Below are 19,492 nucleotides of genomic sequence, written 5' to 3'. Positions count from 1 at the left end.
GTAGCACCTTCCAAACCCACAACTGCTACCATCTAGAAGGACAAGGGCAGCAGATACACGGGAACGCCACCACCTGGAAGTTCCCCTCCAAGCCACTCATCATCCTGACTTGGAAATTTATCGCTGTTCCTTCATTGTTGCTGGGTCAAAATCCTGGAACTCACTCCCTAACAGCACTATGGATACTGCCACACCACAGGGACTGTAGCGGTTCAAGAAGGCAGCTCACCACCACCTTTTCAAGGGCAATTAGGGATGGGCAATAAATGCTGGCCCAGCCAGTGACAGCCACATCCCATTAATGAATAAAAAAAATGATTGTGTGAGGCCATTCTATAGAAGATGGAAACAGTATGTAATACGCTTCTGGGTGATAATTAGTGTCTCAAATTCTATGTATTGCCACTGAATATAGACTTTTGGAGGAAATACATGCTTTGTTGATCAATACAATTTAATAGATTGTGTTTTGTAAAAGGCACAGAAGTTCTTGTGCCAAATGTGTTTGACCAGCAAAAGACAGCATGTGTCATTGGTATGTTTATCAAGCCAGGAAGACCAGCTTGGATGATGTGAACAATACCCACCTGTGGACCATTTACCCTGAAATGAGTCTGTTAGATGAAGCAATAAATTATTATATGCATTCTTCTTGTAGCTAACCAGCATTCCAGACAGTTCAAAGGATAATGGGACTTTTAAATCTTTGGTTTGGGTAACAAGGGCTGAAATTCAACTGTTTTAGGTTCACAAACCAGGGAGTGAAGTTCTCCATCCCCACCAAAAGCTTAGTCGAAGAAGCAGGGTTTAAAATGGGTCTTAAAGAAGGAGTGGGTGCTAGGCAGGCAGAGGACTTTAAGGAGCAAGAGCAAGTGCAGTAAAGATTGAATCTTAAAACTGTGGAAACCTTGGTAAAGCAAAATCAAATACAAGTACTGGAGTGTGGTACAGATTGTTTGGTTAAGAGTCTATGATTACATTCATTACAATCAGAAGAAGAGTGCAATTTTAAAAGATCAGGCTGCTGGGATGGCGTTTAACAGAATGTGTCTGTTAAAGAAGTCTTCGTGTTCTTCTGTATGTTAACAGCAAGTCTTTATTAACTTCTTGTAACTATATACATATATACACTAAAGGGTACAGGTATCTCCATCTCTAGTTCTTAACACATCTCTGGCCAACACCACACGGACCCAAGGTGCGGGTCATGTGCCTTCTTACATCGCTGTGTGGGTGGTATTGTACTCAGTCCCACATTAACCCTATATATGCCAGACCCTTATACAACACCTCCCCCCAAGTTTTTATCCATGGATGTGGAGTTACACTAGTTTACAATCTCTTACATTGTACATATGCATTTGCCTTGCTGTGACTGCCTTAATGATACTCCAACATTATTGCTATTACTGTGTTAGCATTATTACAACATTCTCACTATCCCATCTCCTCCCTTCAAATCCTTGAAGTTAGATGGTCAGGCAGTCTGGAGGCCTTATAACCCTTCCACATCTTGTTCGCTGTTCTGTTGGAGGACTGGTAGGCTCTGTTGGTTCTGGTTCTTTCTGTTGGCTTGGAGGTTGGACTGGCATTTGGGTATCATCATTGTTAATATGCCATGGTGCGATGGGAGGGGCCAGTCTAGCCAGAGGGCGGAGACTCCTCCTGTTTTGTTGGACCATGCCCTCTGTCATGCCAATCTGGTAGGATAGGGGTTGGTTCTCGTTCCATTGGATGACCATTCCTTATTTCGCGAGATCTGGGATCCAGGTCTTGTCACCCTGCTGTAGCTGTGTCTGGTGTGGTGCCTTCTGTTGTAGGCAGAAGCTTTTATGACTGCTCTTTTGCTTAGATGTCTTGGTAGTCCTTGGCTACCAACCCTGGCATGAGCCTTTTTGGCAGGATCGGAAGTAGTGTGCGAAGTTTCCTGCCCATCAGGAGCTGATGGGGACAGGCTCCACTATAAGGGCGTGAACCTGTAAGTGAGCATGCAGTGAGGAAATCCTCATTCTTCTTCAGGATGGCTTTCATCTTATGGGCCCTTCAATCTGCTTCACTGTTTGACTGTGGGTAACTTGGGACCTGGTGTGGTGGCAGAAGCTGGCAATGGCTGCGAAGTGTGCGAAGCATGTGTTAGAGGATTGTGGGCCATTATTGGAAATGAGTCTTCCAGGGTTCCATAGCTCGCAAACATCTCATTTAGTGCTTTGATGACCATCTCAGTGGTGGTTGCACAAAGTTGTTTTACCTCCACCATGATCAAGAAGGATTTGCCATTGTATACAATGGTCTGCGCCCAGCCTCTCCCAAGGCCTGTTGTGGAATTGTGTGGGAATGAGTGGCTGCCTTTGGTTCTGGCGGTGCAACGCACAAATCTGGCAATTCACGATGGTCTCTTCTATTGCTTTGGAGATGCCCAGCCACCAGATGGTGGATTAGACCCGTGCTCTGCACTTAGTGATGCCCAGGTGACCCTGATGTATCTTTTGAAGGACATCTGTTGCAGCGGGGCTGGGATGACTAGTTGTTCATCATAGACCAGGAAGTCATCTATGACTGTAAAGTGGTTCTGCTGCTCAAACCACATTTTAGCTACACTTCCGTTTGGTCTCTGCTGAGGCCACCCTTGTTGGCAGTAGGTGCGGATTGTGGGCGCACCCTGTTAATGTTGAAAATGTGCTGCAATAGAATACATGCTTTAAGTTGGTAATTAAGCACAACTGTCCCCACTTGGAGAAGGGTTAGGGAATCACTGCAACAGTATATAAACCTGTTTGCTCTGGGTATCTGGGATGAACTGGGAGTGTCTGTGACTTTACTTTGCTGTCTTGGAAATAAGCCTGTTTTAAGGTACAGGCTAGCTTCACACACACAGGCTCATTTTTCCTGAACATACAATTATTGGAATTAACATGACAGCAGGGGGTGAACATTAAGCTTCGGTGATTGGTTGCTGAATTAGAAGTTTTTTGTCTCTATGCTCTGAGAGAAAAAGAAGCAGCCTGCTGCTGACAAACTCAGTTACAGAATGGCAGAAGGACGATGCAAAATCTCAGGCTTTGAATATCCACGGATTTTTCTTGGAGGAGGAACCATGTCAGCAATGGAAAAATGAAGTTGCGACGTGGACATGGGTTACTTCATTAACCCGAAAGAAACAAGTATCTCTTTGGCTTTGTCAATGCTAGGAAAAGGTAAGATTAGGAGTAAAGTATTTTCAGAATTAGGGTGACTTGGATGCTGAAGAGGGATTGAGCTTTCTATTACAGTTTCTGAATAAGTTTTACAAAAAGGATGATTTGTTGGAAGCATATGAAGCATGGTCAATTTTTGATAGATTTGAGAAAACCAATGATCAGTCCATGGAGGAGTATATTATGGACTTTGATAAGTGGTATAAGAGACTGAAAAAGTTTGACCTTGAAATCCCGGCATTTAAGTTACTCGATTGTGCATATTTTTCTCACGTTGATAGACTTTTGGTATTGATGGGGGTTCAATTCCACCTGAAAAACTTTCTGCTAGACCAAATGGCGCCTGCCCCAAAAAGTTTTTTGGGAAAACAGTCATTTCCAGCCACTTTCCTATCAAATACAGGCAACTCTGCAGTAAAGCAAAGGATGGAGGATTCCATGGTGGCTGAATTTTGAGATCAACAAAATATTAAATGCAGATTCCAGTACCATGACAGGGTTGCTGATAGGTGGTCTGAAGATGGTTCCACTTTTAGCCAATTTGATAGTCGAGACATAAAGTGGGTCTGGGACAGTGACCGTAGGTGCTTGAACCCGAGAAATGCATGGGGAATGGTTAATTGGCGTTTCTAAGTGTGATTCTAAGTATCATTATGCAATGAATTGTCTGTAGCAAAAGAATCGTGTTTTTGAAATAACACATAAAAAAGATAATTCTGAGGTTGAAAATGGTGATGGTGACTGCCATGAAGGAATTGTGTTGGTCACTGTGGTTTTGAATCTGGTGATGAATACTTTGATGGCTGATTCATTCAACTGTATAGTTTTAGATAAAGGTTGCACTTTCACAGTTTGTGAGGTGGATTGGCTTAAATCTCTCAATGGGGCATATTGCCAGAAAGTTAAAGTGTATAGGAGCTCCCTGCTTTTGGTTTGGGGATGATAACACGCTTTCGTCTTCCAAAAGAGTAGTCCTCCCTTGCAAGATAGCTGGGATCAGCCTCTTCATCAGTACTGATATGGTCTCTAGTGAGATACCTCTATTATTGAGCAGATCTTCAATGAAAAAAGCACAGGTGAAGCTAGACATGGAGAATGACATAGCAATTGTGCTCAGGAAAACTGTGAATCTAAATTTAATTTGGTCAGGCCATTATTGCCTGCCATTAAGGAAGCCAGATATTTTTCGTCAAAGAGTTCAAGCAGTCTTGTTAACTTTTGGGGAAAAAAGTTTGGTGAGCAAGAATTATTTCAAAGATGCATAGACAATTTGCATATTCAGCGTCACAAAAATTGAAAGCTCGACTGCAGGATGCTGGAGTGGTTGACAAAGAATACGACAACCTTATTGAGCAAGTCACGGCACAATGTGACATTTGTGTGAAATATCGAAGGATGCTGCCACGTCCTGTTGTGAGTCTGTCACTGGCCGGGGAATTAAATGATGTAGTGGCAATGGACTCAAAAGCATGGGACAAGAATCAGGGCATTTTTTTGGCAACATTTTGGCGACTAGATTTAGCCTATCTATGGTAATAAATGGTAAGGACAAACAGACCATTGTTGATAGGGTCATGAAGAAATGGGTGGATACCGGATTAGGAACATCAACTGAGTCCCTGATGGATAATGGAGGGGAATTTGCACATGATGAATTTGGGACATGTGTAAAAATTTGAATATCATAGTCATCTATACTGCAGCAGAGAGCCCGTTCAGCAATGGTTTATGCGAGAGGAATCATGCAGTGATAAACGACATGTTGCATAAGATACAGGCTGAACAGCTGGATTGCAAATTGCAAACGACGTTGTTTACAGGCAGTGCCTGCAAAGAATTCTTTACAAATGGTTGGGAGGTATAGCTCGTACCAGTTGGTGTATGGAAGAAATCCGAAGCTGCCTCTTGTTCAATAAGGTAACCAGTGGTTTATGGTCCATCTTGATTGTGACCTTGAGGGTGACGATGTAGTAGGAAAACTTTTCACATGCCCATGTGACCGCAATGAACAGCAATGCCATATTGAAAGCATGCAAGCTCTTAAAGCTGTACCCACCCACACTTTAAACATCTTTAACACTGATCACAATTCCACACTTCCAATTCCACTTGGACTCATCCAAGGTCCAGACCAGTCACAAAATGGGATTTTAAGATAAGCATAAATAAATAGTCAGAAGAAGAGCAAGATTAAGGACACTTCCTTACTCAATAGAGCCAATTGCAGGTGACATCACTGCATGACAGGATATTAATGAATCATTGACCAAATTTGATGAAGTTTAAAATCCTTTGACATTTATTTCAACTTGTGATCCAACAAAATATTGGAGAGAGCTAAATGCAATGAGAGTCCAACTGCCCGGGGAACCTGTCCATTCCTTCATGAATGATCTCCACAGGATGGCAGAGAGGTGTGAATACTGTGACTTAAAGTCTGAACTCATCAGAGATAGAATAGTGGTGGGCGTAGCAGACAATTCACTCTCTGACCAATAAGTAAAAGATGATTTAATCTAGGCAAGGCTGATATTTAGACTGTCTGAGCTACATGAGCAACACAGGGGGAGAGAGTACAGCTCAGGTCATTTATTATAGTCATTGTACACAGCCTTGGGCTGTCCTGTATGTCTTATTTGTTTAATTTCTCTAAATACACCTAGTTAGCTCATTCAGAATCTCAGCCCAGCTTAAGTGTGGTATGTTGGTATTGTCACCTGCCAAAGCGATTTTTAGTTAAATTAAGCGTAGTGACGACCAGCAATCTTGGGTTCAGTGAATCCTAAAGAGTATGGGGTCTCTGAACCGCAGGGTTACAGTTTCTGGCATGTAGAAGGCATGAGATCCGCTTAGAGGGAAAGAGGAAAGAAGTAAAGTCTTTAAGTTACATCACACTGGTGGCATCAAGTTGTGAGAAATACCTGTCTGTCAGTTAGAAAAACTGTTTCTAAATATATGAAAAGTGAAAAAAATTATAAATGCTGGATATGTAAAACAAAAATTAATTTATAAATCACGGTTTTTATGCAGAAATATCTGATCCCTCCATCATATCAAAACATGTACAAGACATGAAATATTTAGTAACTTACTATAGGAGCCAGTGGCAATTTTCATTCTGATTTATATTGTTCAGATTATAACATTATTTCATTGACATATCTGCTAGGTTAATTTTCCAAATATACTTTTCCTCATATAAAAATGTTGCTCTTACTTCTTCACGCTTTGAAGTGTAAGGATCTTCAGGAATGCAGCCAGGGGGATTCAGTTTGACACCCATTTTCCGCAGAAAATTTTTTGTGAACTGGTCACAGTCTACAATCATAAATGTCTTTGAGTAGAAAACAATTTCTTGACAAATATTGAAGTGATCCACTGTGTAAAACTGATCATCATTTGGAGACGGAAGTGGAATACGGTGACGATGGATTATAGTTCCTAAAACAACAGCAGAAAACTTAGATTATAAGTGTGCTTTTTTCTGTTCCATCTCCCTCCTTTTCTAGCTGTTATGTTTTGGTTGCTTTCTATCCTGCTTAGTCTACATTATTTTGGCTCTCAATCTTAGATCACTCTTGGGCAAAATCTAATTCACCATAACTTTGAGAGTCTAGCAAAGCTATCAGTAATGCAAACTTAGTAGGAGTTATTTTAACTCTGTCCAAATGGGAGGAACAGGGCAAGCAAGCAATTAAAATCACTGCAGAATACTTACTGCTGCATTCCCATTGACGTTTTCTTTTACCACACAGTTCTTTTTTAGGTGGCGGGGGGGTGGGGGGGTGGAAATCGCCTCACAAATACATACAAATCGGGTTGCTATCAAATAATTAGGGCCCCTGTGCCATTTTAATACAAATGACAGAAGTCCTACCTAGTACCCTACCTGTCTGTAATACCTAGCGAAATCATCTCACTGAAACAGTAAAGGAAATTCACCTACAGGTAATTAAACCACATGAATTGTGTGCCATTGTGTTGTTTGGAATGTCAGGAAAGCTTCCAGCGTCCTAATCCCTTTTCTCACACTTTACTTGGGTCCTGCTATTGCCAGTTTTATTCCGATAGAGGTGGGTTTGGAGGAAGCGGAGCTGCAGCAGCCTCAACAATTAGTTGTACCTATTAGAGAACAGCAGCAGAGGCAGGGCTGCTTGAAGGAGGTCATACTTAGCACACACATGGTGTGTATAAGCCAGGAATTGTTTTCCTGGGTTTACCTGAGCAACAATGTATCAGGGACTACTCATCTCCACACAGGCTGTTTCAGACCCCATTAGTCTCCTGCAACATTACTGGTGGCCTATCAAACCAGTGGACCATGCATTACCAGTGACATTCAAAAAGTCACCACAGCTCTTAACATCGTTACCACTGACTCCTTCCTGTCTGCTGCAGGGGACAGAACCCATTTCACATTAAATGCAGTGTACAACTACACTAAGCAGGTCACTAATGCTCTGCTTGCTAGGACTAAATAGTACGTCATCATTACTGTTGACCACAACAGCCAACATTAGGGAGCTCGCCAATTTGCAGCAGTAGTTGGTTTCCCTGGCATCCAGAGCATCAATGACTGTAAACATAGTGAGATCAGTGCATCAGAATCCTAGCAAGCAGCATTCGTGAACAGGTAGGCTTCCACTCTATTAACGTTTCACTAGTCTCCAATCACAAAAACAGGATCATGTAAGTCTGTGCAAGTTATTCAGGAAGCTGTAACCCTCTTTGACCCTCAAACACCTCCCCAGTATTCATCCCTTCCACCAATGTGACAAAGTGGCTGCTGGGAGATGAGGGCTATTTTCTACACATCTGGCTCATGATTTTCTGCAATCCCACCACACCTGAGCAACATGGGTATAATCAATTCCAGGAGACCACCAGGAAGATTATTAAGAAAACCACAAAGCTGCTAAAGCAGAAATTAAGGTGTCTGGATAAGTCTGGTGGGATTCCACAATTTGCCTCACCAAGGGACATCTGCATCACACTGCTATGCTGCAACCATACAGGGAGGCCTGTATTTGGAGCATACAGAGTAACAGTAGTCCTTGAGGAGGAGGGCCATCTTAACACCTTCTAGCCAGAGGTATGAGAGATGAGTTCATCTTTCAGTGATTCCGATGATATGCTTATACCCTTGCCCTCAAAACCCGTCTGAATGAATAGTCCTTTTTTTTTTTTACACACCCTTCACCACTCCCTTAATCTTGCATTAAACAACTGGGGGGGGGCAAACTTGTTCTAAGCCATTAGTGTGAAATAGACTCATTGCAAATCAGCAGCCTGTTCTATGCCACACATGATTTTCTTCTCCATGAAGAAGAAACATAGAAAGTTTATGCCACAGAAGGCTGCCATTCAGCCCATCATCTCTGTGCTACCAAGAGCTATCCAGCCTAAAGCACTTTCCAGTTCTTGGTTTGTAGCCCTAAAGTCTTCTGAGGTCCACAGAAATTGTTTGGAGTGCAGTCTGCTTTTGTGAATTGCATTTCCTGTCAGCTTAAAATACATTATTATGCACTAAGGAGGGGCTGAGCTCGACTCCTCACTTTTGTGGGACCAAAAGCTCAGCTCAAACTAATTGCACGAGAGCTCATCAACTTCAGCATCATATAAGTATTGTTAACCAAGTGAATTTGGGAAGTCTTAATTCAACCCTGCTGGGCACAGACCAAAACTGATACATATTACTTGGCAAATAAGGGTCCAAATGGTGTAGAGGAGCAAAGGGATCTAGGGGTACAGATTCACAAATCATTAGAAGTAGCAACATGGGTTAGCAAAGCCATAAAAAGCAAAGAAAACACGGGTTCATTTTTAGAGGAACAGAATGGAAAGGCAGAGAGATTATGTTAAACCTAATAGAACCTTGGTTAGACCACACTTATAGCACTGTGCACACTTTTGGTCTCAAAGAGAATATAGAGGCACTGGAGAAGGTACCAAGAGAGGGTGCTCCACATCATGGGGCCAACAATCACTGAAGTTATTGCATCCTATGTCACTGAGAACATTCAGGAGATGGTGCTTTCCTGCTTTATGCCCCTTCTCAAATTCCACCTCACCCATATCCTGCTATCCGGCATGAAGTAAAAACTGCACAGCGTGACCATGGAGCTCTAGTTTTACACCCCAACTCCTTCCCTTAACCCTTCTGCATTTATGCTTTCAGATGCCCAACAAGTATCTGGCAAGCCACTACAGTCACTTAAGAGAAAGAGCAACACCAGATCTCTGATGAAGAAGCAGCATCACTTGATCTGACACTCATAGTCACTAGCTCAGATATTGGCACTGCATGTACCTTAGAAGGTAACATTGAGCAAAGATCTGCATTTGGTGAGTCACCGGGCATGAGTGGGCTGTAGCCAGACTTGGGGGGGGCAGGGTAGTTTATGTGCCAGCTTACTGAAGATTGAGGTCGCAGCTGAGTTCTTCCGCATGAGATTCAGACGAGGACCTCAATGGGGCGGCATACAGGAGAATGCTGATGGTCATGCACACTAAGATGCCCAGTGCATCGGCGGACCTGTCAGATAGTCCTTTGTGACTATCGAAGAGTCCGGCTCCAATTTGGCACAGGGAATCATGTGCAGCTTAGAGCCCATTCATTCCACCACGGTAGTGGTGGCCAACTCCATAACAGCACTTACAGAACCCATTCACTGAACGCCCCCCCCCCCATTCCATGGTGCAACATTTGGTGGCTGCTGTCTCGAGTTCCACCTCAGCACAGGCAGAAGTCACCCAAATATCTCAGTTCTGCAGTGGAAGCTTGAACTGAGGTCATGGGATACCTTCTTAGTGTCATGCAGGCTCAGACTGCTACCATCATGGCTTTGGAAACCAGTACTCGGGGCATTCAGGCTCTCAAAGCAGTTCAGCAATCTATCCTTCAACAGGTTACTAAGATTGCTGAGGCATCACCTGAGGTAATAGGCAGTGGCTCTGTAGTGCACAATCTTGCTGTCTTCTCTCAGGATGACAGCATTTGGGCTCCCACCACTGCCACTCCGTCAGTGCACTTGCTATTGTTTCAGTCAGGTAACCTAGATTGCTGCTGCCCATGCCAAAGTAGTGCAATTTGAAGCTGGACCCTGAAAGACCAGCGCTGCTCAAGGTTATCCTGCAAGGCCATCTGCAATTTCCCCCAGTGACAGTCAGCCATCTTCCAGCAGCCATGCTATAGTCACTGTGTAGGGCACTCAGCCAGGCAAGGCACCTGAAAGACAGGCACTAACTGAAGGCACAAGGGTGAATATTTCAGTTTTGTATGTTATTGAATGTGCTTTTGGATATAGTTGTTATGGAAAGGATTTTTGTTTCCACCAATTATTTCAGAACTTTGGCCAAAAGGATGGTATTTAGCAAGTGAATTGAAAGATGTGAAATTGTGTCTGGGAATGGTGATGATGGGATGACATCTTAGGTGAACTGGAGTCTCTCCTTCTGACATCCTCCTCTCTAGAGGTGACCTCCAAATATCTGGTGGCCATGCAGCTACATCCTCGTGATAGATTGTGAAGATCTCAGCTGATCACCACAAACTTGGACATCTGCTCTGGTGAGTACCAGAGGGTCCTCCCCAACCTATTGAACCATGAACCAATCACTGCTTCAGGATGCCAATGCTTTGCCCCACGATGTTCCTTGTGGCTGCATGGCTCTTATTGTGCAGCAACTGTGACGTTGGGACAACATCTTACTGGGATCTGAGTATCCGCTCATGGACAACTTGTCTGGAGCAAAGGGGTCCCGGCTACCTCCTCCTCCCTCTTCTTCTTCCTCCTCTGCCCTCTGTACACTGCTTCTCCTATCTTCTAATTATATTCCATTTCCAAGTCATGCTGCAGCCAAAGGGACAACAACTACAGCCCACATTACTCAAGCAGACTTTTTCCAGACAGGCCAACCAACTCCTCTGATCTCCTCGTCAGGGTCCAGCATCATTTACATCAAAATCCAAATGTTTGCAAAACTCCTTCAACAACAATCAGCACAGTGCTTCCATTAACCTACTTATAGATAAAACCAATTTATGTGAAGCTGTACTTTCAGCAATGAAAACAAAATACCAAGCCAGGATGAATAATGGCCATGGCATGCATGTGTGATTGACAATGATACCATCATGTCATTTCAGAACTGTTGCTCAGTATCAGCAACAAGTTTCACACTATATAAGAAAAACAAAAATAAACTAAATATATGTTTAATTGTATAATTATTTTTATATACAAAAAACTAGTGTTACAGAGGGCCCATGGAATTTTTATAACACAGAAGGGGGCCACAGAAGCAAAAAATTGAGAATCCCTGATGTAGGGCATATTTGGGCAGGAGAAATCCCTGGAATGTGGTGCTATGAAAAATCTGTTTCAGTACAGCTGTCTTGAATGCCTGGGTAAGTTCAAAAAGCATCAGATGCTGTGTCTAGCCAGTGAAAATGTTGCAATGCGTCCTGGCCAGCTGGTCAGCAGCAGGGCCATGATGCCACACCCCTGGATTCAATATCCAAAATGAATTAATGACCTAAGCAGGGCAGGAAAGATGAGTACAGTGTTACATTCACCTGAAACGAATATCATCTGCTTTGTCTAGCCTACTCCAACACATCACTCTTCATATCAACTTACCTTGCAGGTGTATCCATCCCTCTGTCTATGCACTTCTTTACATTCCCATTTGTCTATCCACCAATGACACTCCTCCTCTTCCTTATTCAATGTCATGCCCTTCCTTCATAGTCACCCACAACAAATGCTTTCCATCCATCTGGTGAACACAAGCCATTATTTTCAAACATAGGTCTCTTCATTTCTCCATGCAGGACACCACAGAGTACACCAGGGGGAGGCAGAGAACTGGAGGTGACCCTCCAGCCATCTGTCAATTGACATCTGCACAGGAGGAGCTGTTAGAGATCTGTAGTGTCTCAGTGTAATTGGCCATCGGAGATGGGGTGGTGGCGTCCTGGCAGCTACCTCACGATGGAATTAAATATTAGTCATATGGCAGACAAAATTTTATCATGTTGACATGAGATCAACAGCCGCTAAAATATAAACAGAATTACCTGGAAAAACTCATCAGGTCTGGCAGCATCGGTGGAGAAGAAAAGAGTTGACGTTTCGAGTCCACATGACCCTTCAACAGAACTGAGTGTAGTTAGGAGAGGGGTGAAATATAAGCTGGTTTAAGGTGAGGGGCGGGGGGAGAGAAGTTGAGGGTGGGGTGGTTGTAGGGACAAGCAAGCAGTGATAGGAGCAGATAATCAAAAGATGTCACAGACAAAAGGAACAAAGGTATGTTAAAGGTGGTGATATTATCTAAGAAAATGTGCTAATTAAGAATGGATGGCAGGACACTCAAGGTACAGCTCTAGTGGGGGTGGGGTGGAAAGACTGACAAGGTATTAGTTGTAGATTTAAAAATAATGGAAATAGGTGGGAAAAGAAAAATCTATATAAATTATTGAAAAAAACAAAAGGGAGGCGGAAGAAATGGGGTGGGGATGGGGGGAGGGAGTTTAAGATCTAAAGTTGTTCAATTCAATATTCAGCCCGGAAGGCTGTAAAGTGCCTAGTCGGAAGATGAGGTGCTGTTCCTCCAGTTTGCGTTGGGCTTCACTGGAACAATGCAGCAAGCCAGGGACAGACATGTGGGCAAGAGAGCACGGTGGAGTGTTAAAATGGCAAGCAACAGGGAGGTTTGGGTCTTTCTTGCGGACAGACCGCAGGTGTTCTGCAAAGCGGTCGCCCAGTTTGCGTTTGGTCTCTGCAATGTAGAGGAGACCGCATTGGGAGCAACGAATGCAGTAGACTAAGTTAGGGGAAATGCAAGTGAAATGCTGCTTCACTTGAAAGGAGTGTTTGGGCCCTTGGACGGTGAGGAGAGAGGAAGTGAAGGGGCAGGTGTTGCATCTTCTGCGTGGGCATGGGGAGGTGCCATAGGTGGGGGTTGAGGAGTAGGGGGTGATGGAGGAGTGGACCAGGGTGTCCCGGAGGGAACGATCCCTACGGAATGCCGCCGGGGGGGGTTGAAGGGAAGATGTGTTTGGTGGTGGCATCATGCTGGAGTTGGCGGAAATGGCGGAGGATGATCCTTTGAATGCGGAGGCTGGTGGGGTGATAAGTGAGGACAAGGAGGACCCTATAATGTTTCTGGGAGGGAGGAGAAGGCGTGAGGGCGGATGGATAAGTGAGGACAAGGGGGACCCTATCATGTTTCTGGGAGGGAGGAGAAGGTGTGAGGGCGGACCGCATCCGCCCTCACGCCTTCTCCTCCCTCCCAGAAACATGATAGGGTCCCCCTTGTCCTCACTTATCACCCCACCAGCCTCCGCATTCAAAGGATCATCCTCCGCCATTTCCGCCAACTCCAGCATGATGCCACCACCAAACACATCTTCCCTTCAACCCCCCCTGGCGGCATTCCGTAGGGATCGTACCCTCCGGGACACCCTGGTCCACTCCTCCATCACCCCCTACTCCTCAACCCCCACCTATGGCACCTCCCCATGCCCACGCAGAAGATGCAACACCTGCCCCTTCACTTCCTCTCTCCTCACCGTCCAGGGGCCCAAACACTCCTTTCAAGTGAAGCACCATTTCACTTGCATTTCCCCTAACTTAGTCTACTGCATTCGTTGCTCCCAATGCGGTCTCCTCTACATTGGAGAGACCAAACGCAAACTGGGCGACCGCTTTGCAGAACACCTGCGGTCTGTCCGCAAGAAAGACCCAAACCTCCCTGTTGCTTGCCATTTTAACACTCCACCCTGCTCTCTTGCCCACATGTCTGTCCTTGGCTTGCTGCATTGTTCCAGTGAAGCCCAACGCAAACTGGAGGAACAGCACCTCATCTTCCAACTAGGCACTTTACAGCCGTCCGGGCTGAATATTGAGTTCAACAACTTTAGATCTTAAACTCCCTCCCCCCATCCCCACCCCATTTCTTCCGCCTCCCTTTTGTTTTTTTCAATAATTTATATAGATTTTTCTTTTCCCACCTATTTCCATTATTTTTAAATCTACAACTAATACCTTGTCAGTCTTTCCACCCCACCCCCACTAGAGCTGTACCTTGAGTGTCCTGCCATCCATTCTTAATTAGCACTTTTCTTAGATAATATCACCACCTTCAAAACCTCTTTGATCCTTTTGTCTGTGACATCTTTTGATTATCTGCTCCTATCACTGCTTGCTTGTCCCGACAACCACCCCACCCTCAACTTCTCTCCCCCCGCCCCTCACCTTAAACCAGCTTATATTTCACCCCCCTCCTAACTACACTCAGTTCTGTTGAAGGGTCATGTGGACTCGAAACGTCAACTCTTTTCTTCTCCACCGATGCTGCCAGACCTGCTGAGTTTTTCCAGGTAATTCTGTTTTTGTTTTGGATTTCCAGCATCCGCACACAATAACTTCAGGCATCATTACCTCCACTGTACTGAATCATATCTTTTATCTCCCACAGAGCTTTTACATTCCCAGTGGCTCAAAGTTGATGAACCCAAGTTTCAGACACTGCAATGCATCAGGGAGGGAAAATATTACCTGGATACTTTGTTCCATGAGACAGTCACACCCCTTAGGTTAAGTTCTTCAGATCTGATCCATCGTCAGGGACCAGAAGGGTGTGATTCAGGGTTCAAAATATATGGGGCCGGTGGGTGAATTCGCCCTTGAAACCTCACAAGTAGCTCGCAAAAATCAAAGATGGGGAACAGAACCATTTCTGATTTCAGGCAGGCATCAACTTCAGGTCTACAACAAACAACTAAACTCCATCCACTCAGTCCCAAATGAAGATGATTCTCTATTGACACAATGTGACCATTCCATTTTGTATATCAGCATTCACATGGCCTATCAGATTGAGGTTAGAAATATGGGGCTGTAATTCTAGGCCTGGTGGGCCCCAAGCCCAATGAGAGCGGGCTTTAAGGCTGCCCAAATATTGTTCAAGCAATATTGTTCAAGGCAGCAGGTGGAAAGGAGAATCTTTCTTCTATAAGCTAGGGCTAGGTTTAAACATAAGTCATGAAGTGAAAGAACAGTGGCATCATGAAGCTCCCCCAAAATTATCAATTTTCTGTTTCTGGGAGCTTGTTGTGCATAAATTGGTGTAGTGTTACACAGTGATTACAATTCAAAAGCACTGCATTGGCTGTAAAGCACTTTGGGACTTCCTGAGGTCAAGATAGCCACTGTATAAATGTAAGTTTGTTCTTATTTCAGGATTTCCTTTGTTCCGTGCTGAAAATGGCTATTTTGGGCAACATTTGCCCATGATTATTTTATATATAATCCAGACTTTTGCGGAGTTTCCTTTAAAAATGTCCTTATGATTGTTCACTTATCCTGAGACTATGCCCATGTTCTATATTCCTCAGCCAGCGGAAACAACCTCTCAGCATCTACAACGTCAAGTACCCCCCCATCATTTCAGGCGCAAATGGTGTAACTCAGGGGCCATTAACAAACGGGGTACTTTTCTGACCAGCAGAGAAAATGAAATGTACTGGCAACTGTTCTCTTGCTAAACATTTGTAGTTCAATGGGTATTTTACATGTTATTAGAATGTTAAGTTTCTGTATTACATATATAATAAATGGAAAGACATGATTTGATGCTGCACAATGGGGGCTGTGAAGGGGGACTTGGCTATTCTCAGAATGCTATGTGTTAGCAGCATTGGGGGAAGGGGTGGAGGGTAAAAATAGCTTTTACATGTGATTGTTAGATGGGTGCATTGGTGGAACCTCAGTAAACCTTGTAATCACAACAGCATCTGGGACAGCAATGTGCACTGCCGGTGCTGCCTTGCCTGCGGAATGCTCCATTTGTCTCCTTCCCCTCTTCCTCGGAATAATCTGAGAAGGTTCTCCTCTCTATGCCTTGTTTCTCCTGCAGGTCCAAATCTTGCTGCTGTGCAATGTTGTGCAAGGTGCAGTACATCATCACGATTCTGGGGACCCTGGCTTGTATGTACTTAAGGGTACCCTCCAGATCTATCCAGACATCTGAATCATATCTTCAGCATGCCAATGGCTTTCTCAGTGACACATCATATAACTTACATTCTGTAGCTCCTGACCTCATTCCTCTAGTTTCTGAGAGGTGTTAACCATTATGTTTCATGTGGGTATCCCTTGTCTCTGAACAGCCAGCTGGTAAGTCTACTTTCCAGTGCGAAGCTATTGGGGTGGGTGGACTGCTGTGGAATGAAAGCATCAAGGCTTCCGAGATAGGTCTTTTTGTTGCTTCTAACCCTTGCGGTTGATGAATACTCATGGGTGATCTTTTGGACTTCTTAATTGTCACGTTATGACACCCTGCACCTTTGGGAAACCAACCTGAGCTGCAAACCCAAATGCGTGCTGATTCTGACTGAATCATCGTAGGCGAAGTTAACATAATTTCCGGCCTCGGCAAAGAAACCATCAGTCACCTGTCTTTTGTGTGCCTCCAATTGCAAAATGCTGCAAGGATCCAGAGGCAACAACATTGAGAGCGGTAGTAACTTTGACATCAGCTGTAAGGCGTGACCACCAGGTCCAGTTGGCAGCAGGTCTTGTTCCAGCAGGCTGAAGGCGTCTGCCAAGACCAAATACAACAGCCTGAACCTCCTCAAACATTGGAGTTCTGACTTATTATGAAAGCTTAACCTGTACACGTAGACCCGGTGTGTCGTGTATGGCCTCCTGTGAGCTGCACCACTATGCTGAACCCCTCTCGGGTGGAGCTTTGAATCTAGGATTGGTAGGCTGTTATTGATGCTACTGCTCTAGCTGCTGTTGGTGCTGCTGTTGGACATCTGGGTCCTCATCTGAGGTCCAAAGTAACACAGTGTAAGTGGCACCCTTGCAGATCTGATGGATCAGAGCTCCAAGGTGCAGAGCAGTATTCCAAAACTCCGAAGTGTGTAAAATGACCTCTCAGCATAAATACTGTGAACAAACTCTTTCACACAAGCAGGTGAGAAAGCAGCTATGATCACTGAGCAATGTACCTTTTAGCTGCATGGTCATGTGGCCACGCAGCAACCCATAAGTTCCTGTGCAGGCCATGATCCCCTGAAGTTGCTGAGCATTGCAGCTACACAAAAAAGTTAATAGGGCCCACACACTTCAAAGAATTTGCCACGCGCTGCAAAAAAAATGTCTATCATGGCTTCAGCTCCCTCAATTGCTACTGTGTTTTTACCTTACTTTCACTGGCGGGTTCCAGGAAACCTGGGAACCCTTGACCCAAATTTAATGTGCAAATCAACCGAAGCCAATATCACTCTAATCGAGCAATTAAATATCTCAATTGACAACCTACCTTCCCAAGGTAGTTACTGTCATGCAACTGAATGCAGAGGTTACTGGGTTACAGCCAGCTTCCGCATTTGGATTTTTGTTCAGCCACCAGCACCCAAGCCCATGCATTCACCCATATTAAAACTGCCTCCCACTCCCCTCTGTTTCCACCCCACCCCACCGCCGCCCCGTGACTGATTGCTCATTTACTACCAACATTTTAAACTGCTTGTGAAGAAACTTGGCAAATCTGAAGGGAATTTTGATTTCTTTATTACTGAAGTCTCAATGAAGTCTTCAGAAAGCCCTGGAATAAAGGGCAGAGGGTGGATTAAAGCACAGAATAATAGCAATTGGTTCAATCGGTCTAAGATTCCTAGCTGCAAAATAGAAGCTATAAAATACTGTACATTAGCCGTTCACAGATTGATCACAAGAAGTATCACTTATGAGCCCAAGAGATGGGTTTGTTGCCAACTGTATTGTAAATTTATAACAATTGGAATACATTATATATAAGGTTGATTTTCTGCTTGCACTCTCAATTCCATTGCCTCACATTAAGAGAATGCAAACATATAATCAGTCCGATAATCTCTGCACTAAATTAATATGTTAGACCAGAGTAGAATAAGAGATTGTTAGAATATTCTAATTAGAATAGTAAGTAATATAAGAAAAGGAATTATTTAAGCCTTTAGTTCTTTCTTAAAGAATGCTTTTGTACCTTGAGTAATGCCACTGTTTTTAACTTCTGGTTCAACAACTTGTATTGTGTCATCTTCCAGGTAAAAGTAAATCTTGCACTTTCTTACTCGGTACTGTTCTCCTCTTCTTTCATGAACACTTTCTTGAAAATAGGCTTTAAAACAAAGCACCTGTTGGACAATGCATATAGTTACTGACATTTTATGAATCTAAAGCCTCTAAATTATGTTTTCCTTTATACTGAGGCAGGGGTGTTTAGATATTCAATGGTAGACAATTAAATACTTTTATTCTTTTTGTAGCCATTTTCAGAATCACTTACACAGATGATCTTCCACAGCGATTCAGTAACATGCTCTTAGTCTCACCCTCAGATGAGTACTTCATACTTTACCATCACAACCTTTCTTTTCACTTATTCATTTCAGTATTAAAACATGGGCAACTTTGTGGTGTGGACCTTTACCCAATGGGAACAGGGTTGTGACTGTTGAAACCTATTTACTTGGGATCTGTTAACTAAACAACAGTATATCCTGAAATAAAAGCAAAATACTGCAGATGCTGGAAATCTGCAGTTCGGTCTACTGCATTCGCTGCTCCCAATGCGATCTCCTCTACATTGGAGAAACCAAATGTAGAATGGGTGACCGCTTTGTGGAACACCTTTGGTCTGTCTGCAAGCATGACCCGGACCTTCCTGTCGCTTTCCATTTCAACACATCATCCTGTTCTCATGCCCACATGTCCGTCCTTGGCCTGCTACAAAGTTCCAGTGAAGCCCAACACAAACTGGAGGAACAGCACCTCTGATTAGGCACTTTACAGCCTTCCAGACTTAACACTGAGTTCAACAACTTCAGACCATGAACTCTCTCCTCCATCCTCTCCCATTTTTTTTATCCCTTTTTCAATATTCATTTTTACTTTTTATTTATTATTTCTTGTTATTATTGTTGGCTTCTATCCAACTTCACCCCCCTTAAACAGTGTAAATTTCATTACATTTTTACTTCTCTTTTGCCCTGAAGAAGAATCGTACGGATTCAAAACGTTAACTCTGTTTTTCTCTCCACAGATGCTGTTAGACCTGCTGAGTTTTTCCAGCATTTTCTGTTTTTGTAGTATATTCTGAATGTGTTTGTTTCCTCATCAATTTTCTCCCTTTAAATCTTGACCTAACAATAACAACTTACATTTATAAAGTGCTTTTAATGTAAAAATAAATACCAAGGTACTTCTGAGGCAAATAAAAGGCGAGATCTAGAAGGATAG

The 19,492-nt window shown here is 43.7% G+C and overlaps 1 protein-coding gene across 1 annotated transcript in view; it reads right to left on the bottom strand.

Moving 5' to 3' along the window:
- efhc2 (EF-hand domain (C-terminal) containing 2) overlaps nt 1-19,492 on the bottom strand; it is a 129,200-nt gene that overhangs the window by 100,699 nt on the left and 9,009 nt on the right. The window contains exons 3-4 of the mRNA XM_078560508.1: nt 18,237-18,387; nt 6,412-6,635 (exon numbers count right to left, since the gene is read on the bottom strand). Of these exons, the coding sequence (XP_078416634.1) occupies nt 6,412-6,635; nt 18,237-18,387 (375 nt within the window). The remainder of the gene's footprint in view (nt 1-6,411; nt 6,636-18,236; nt 18,388-19,492) is intronic.

This window comes from Cetorhinus maximus, chromosome 16 (assembly GCF_964194155.1).
Source record: "Cetorhinus maximus chromosome 16, sCetMax3.hap1.1, whole genome shotgun sequence".
Classification (NCBI taxonomy): Eukaryota; Metazoa; Chordata; class Chondrichthyes; order Lamniformes; family Cetorhinidae; genus Cetorhinus; species Cetorhinus maximus.
The sequence above is the reverse complement of the archived record's forward strand: the minus strand, read 5'-3'. Positions and strand labels throughout refer to the sequence as shown.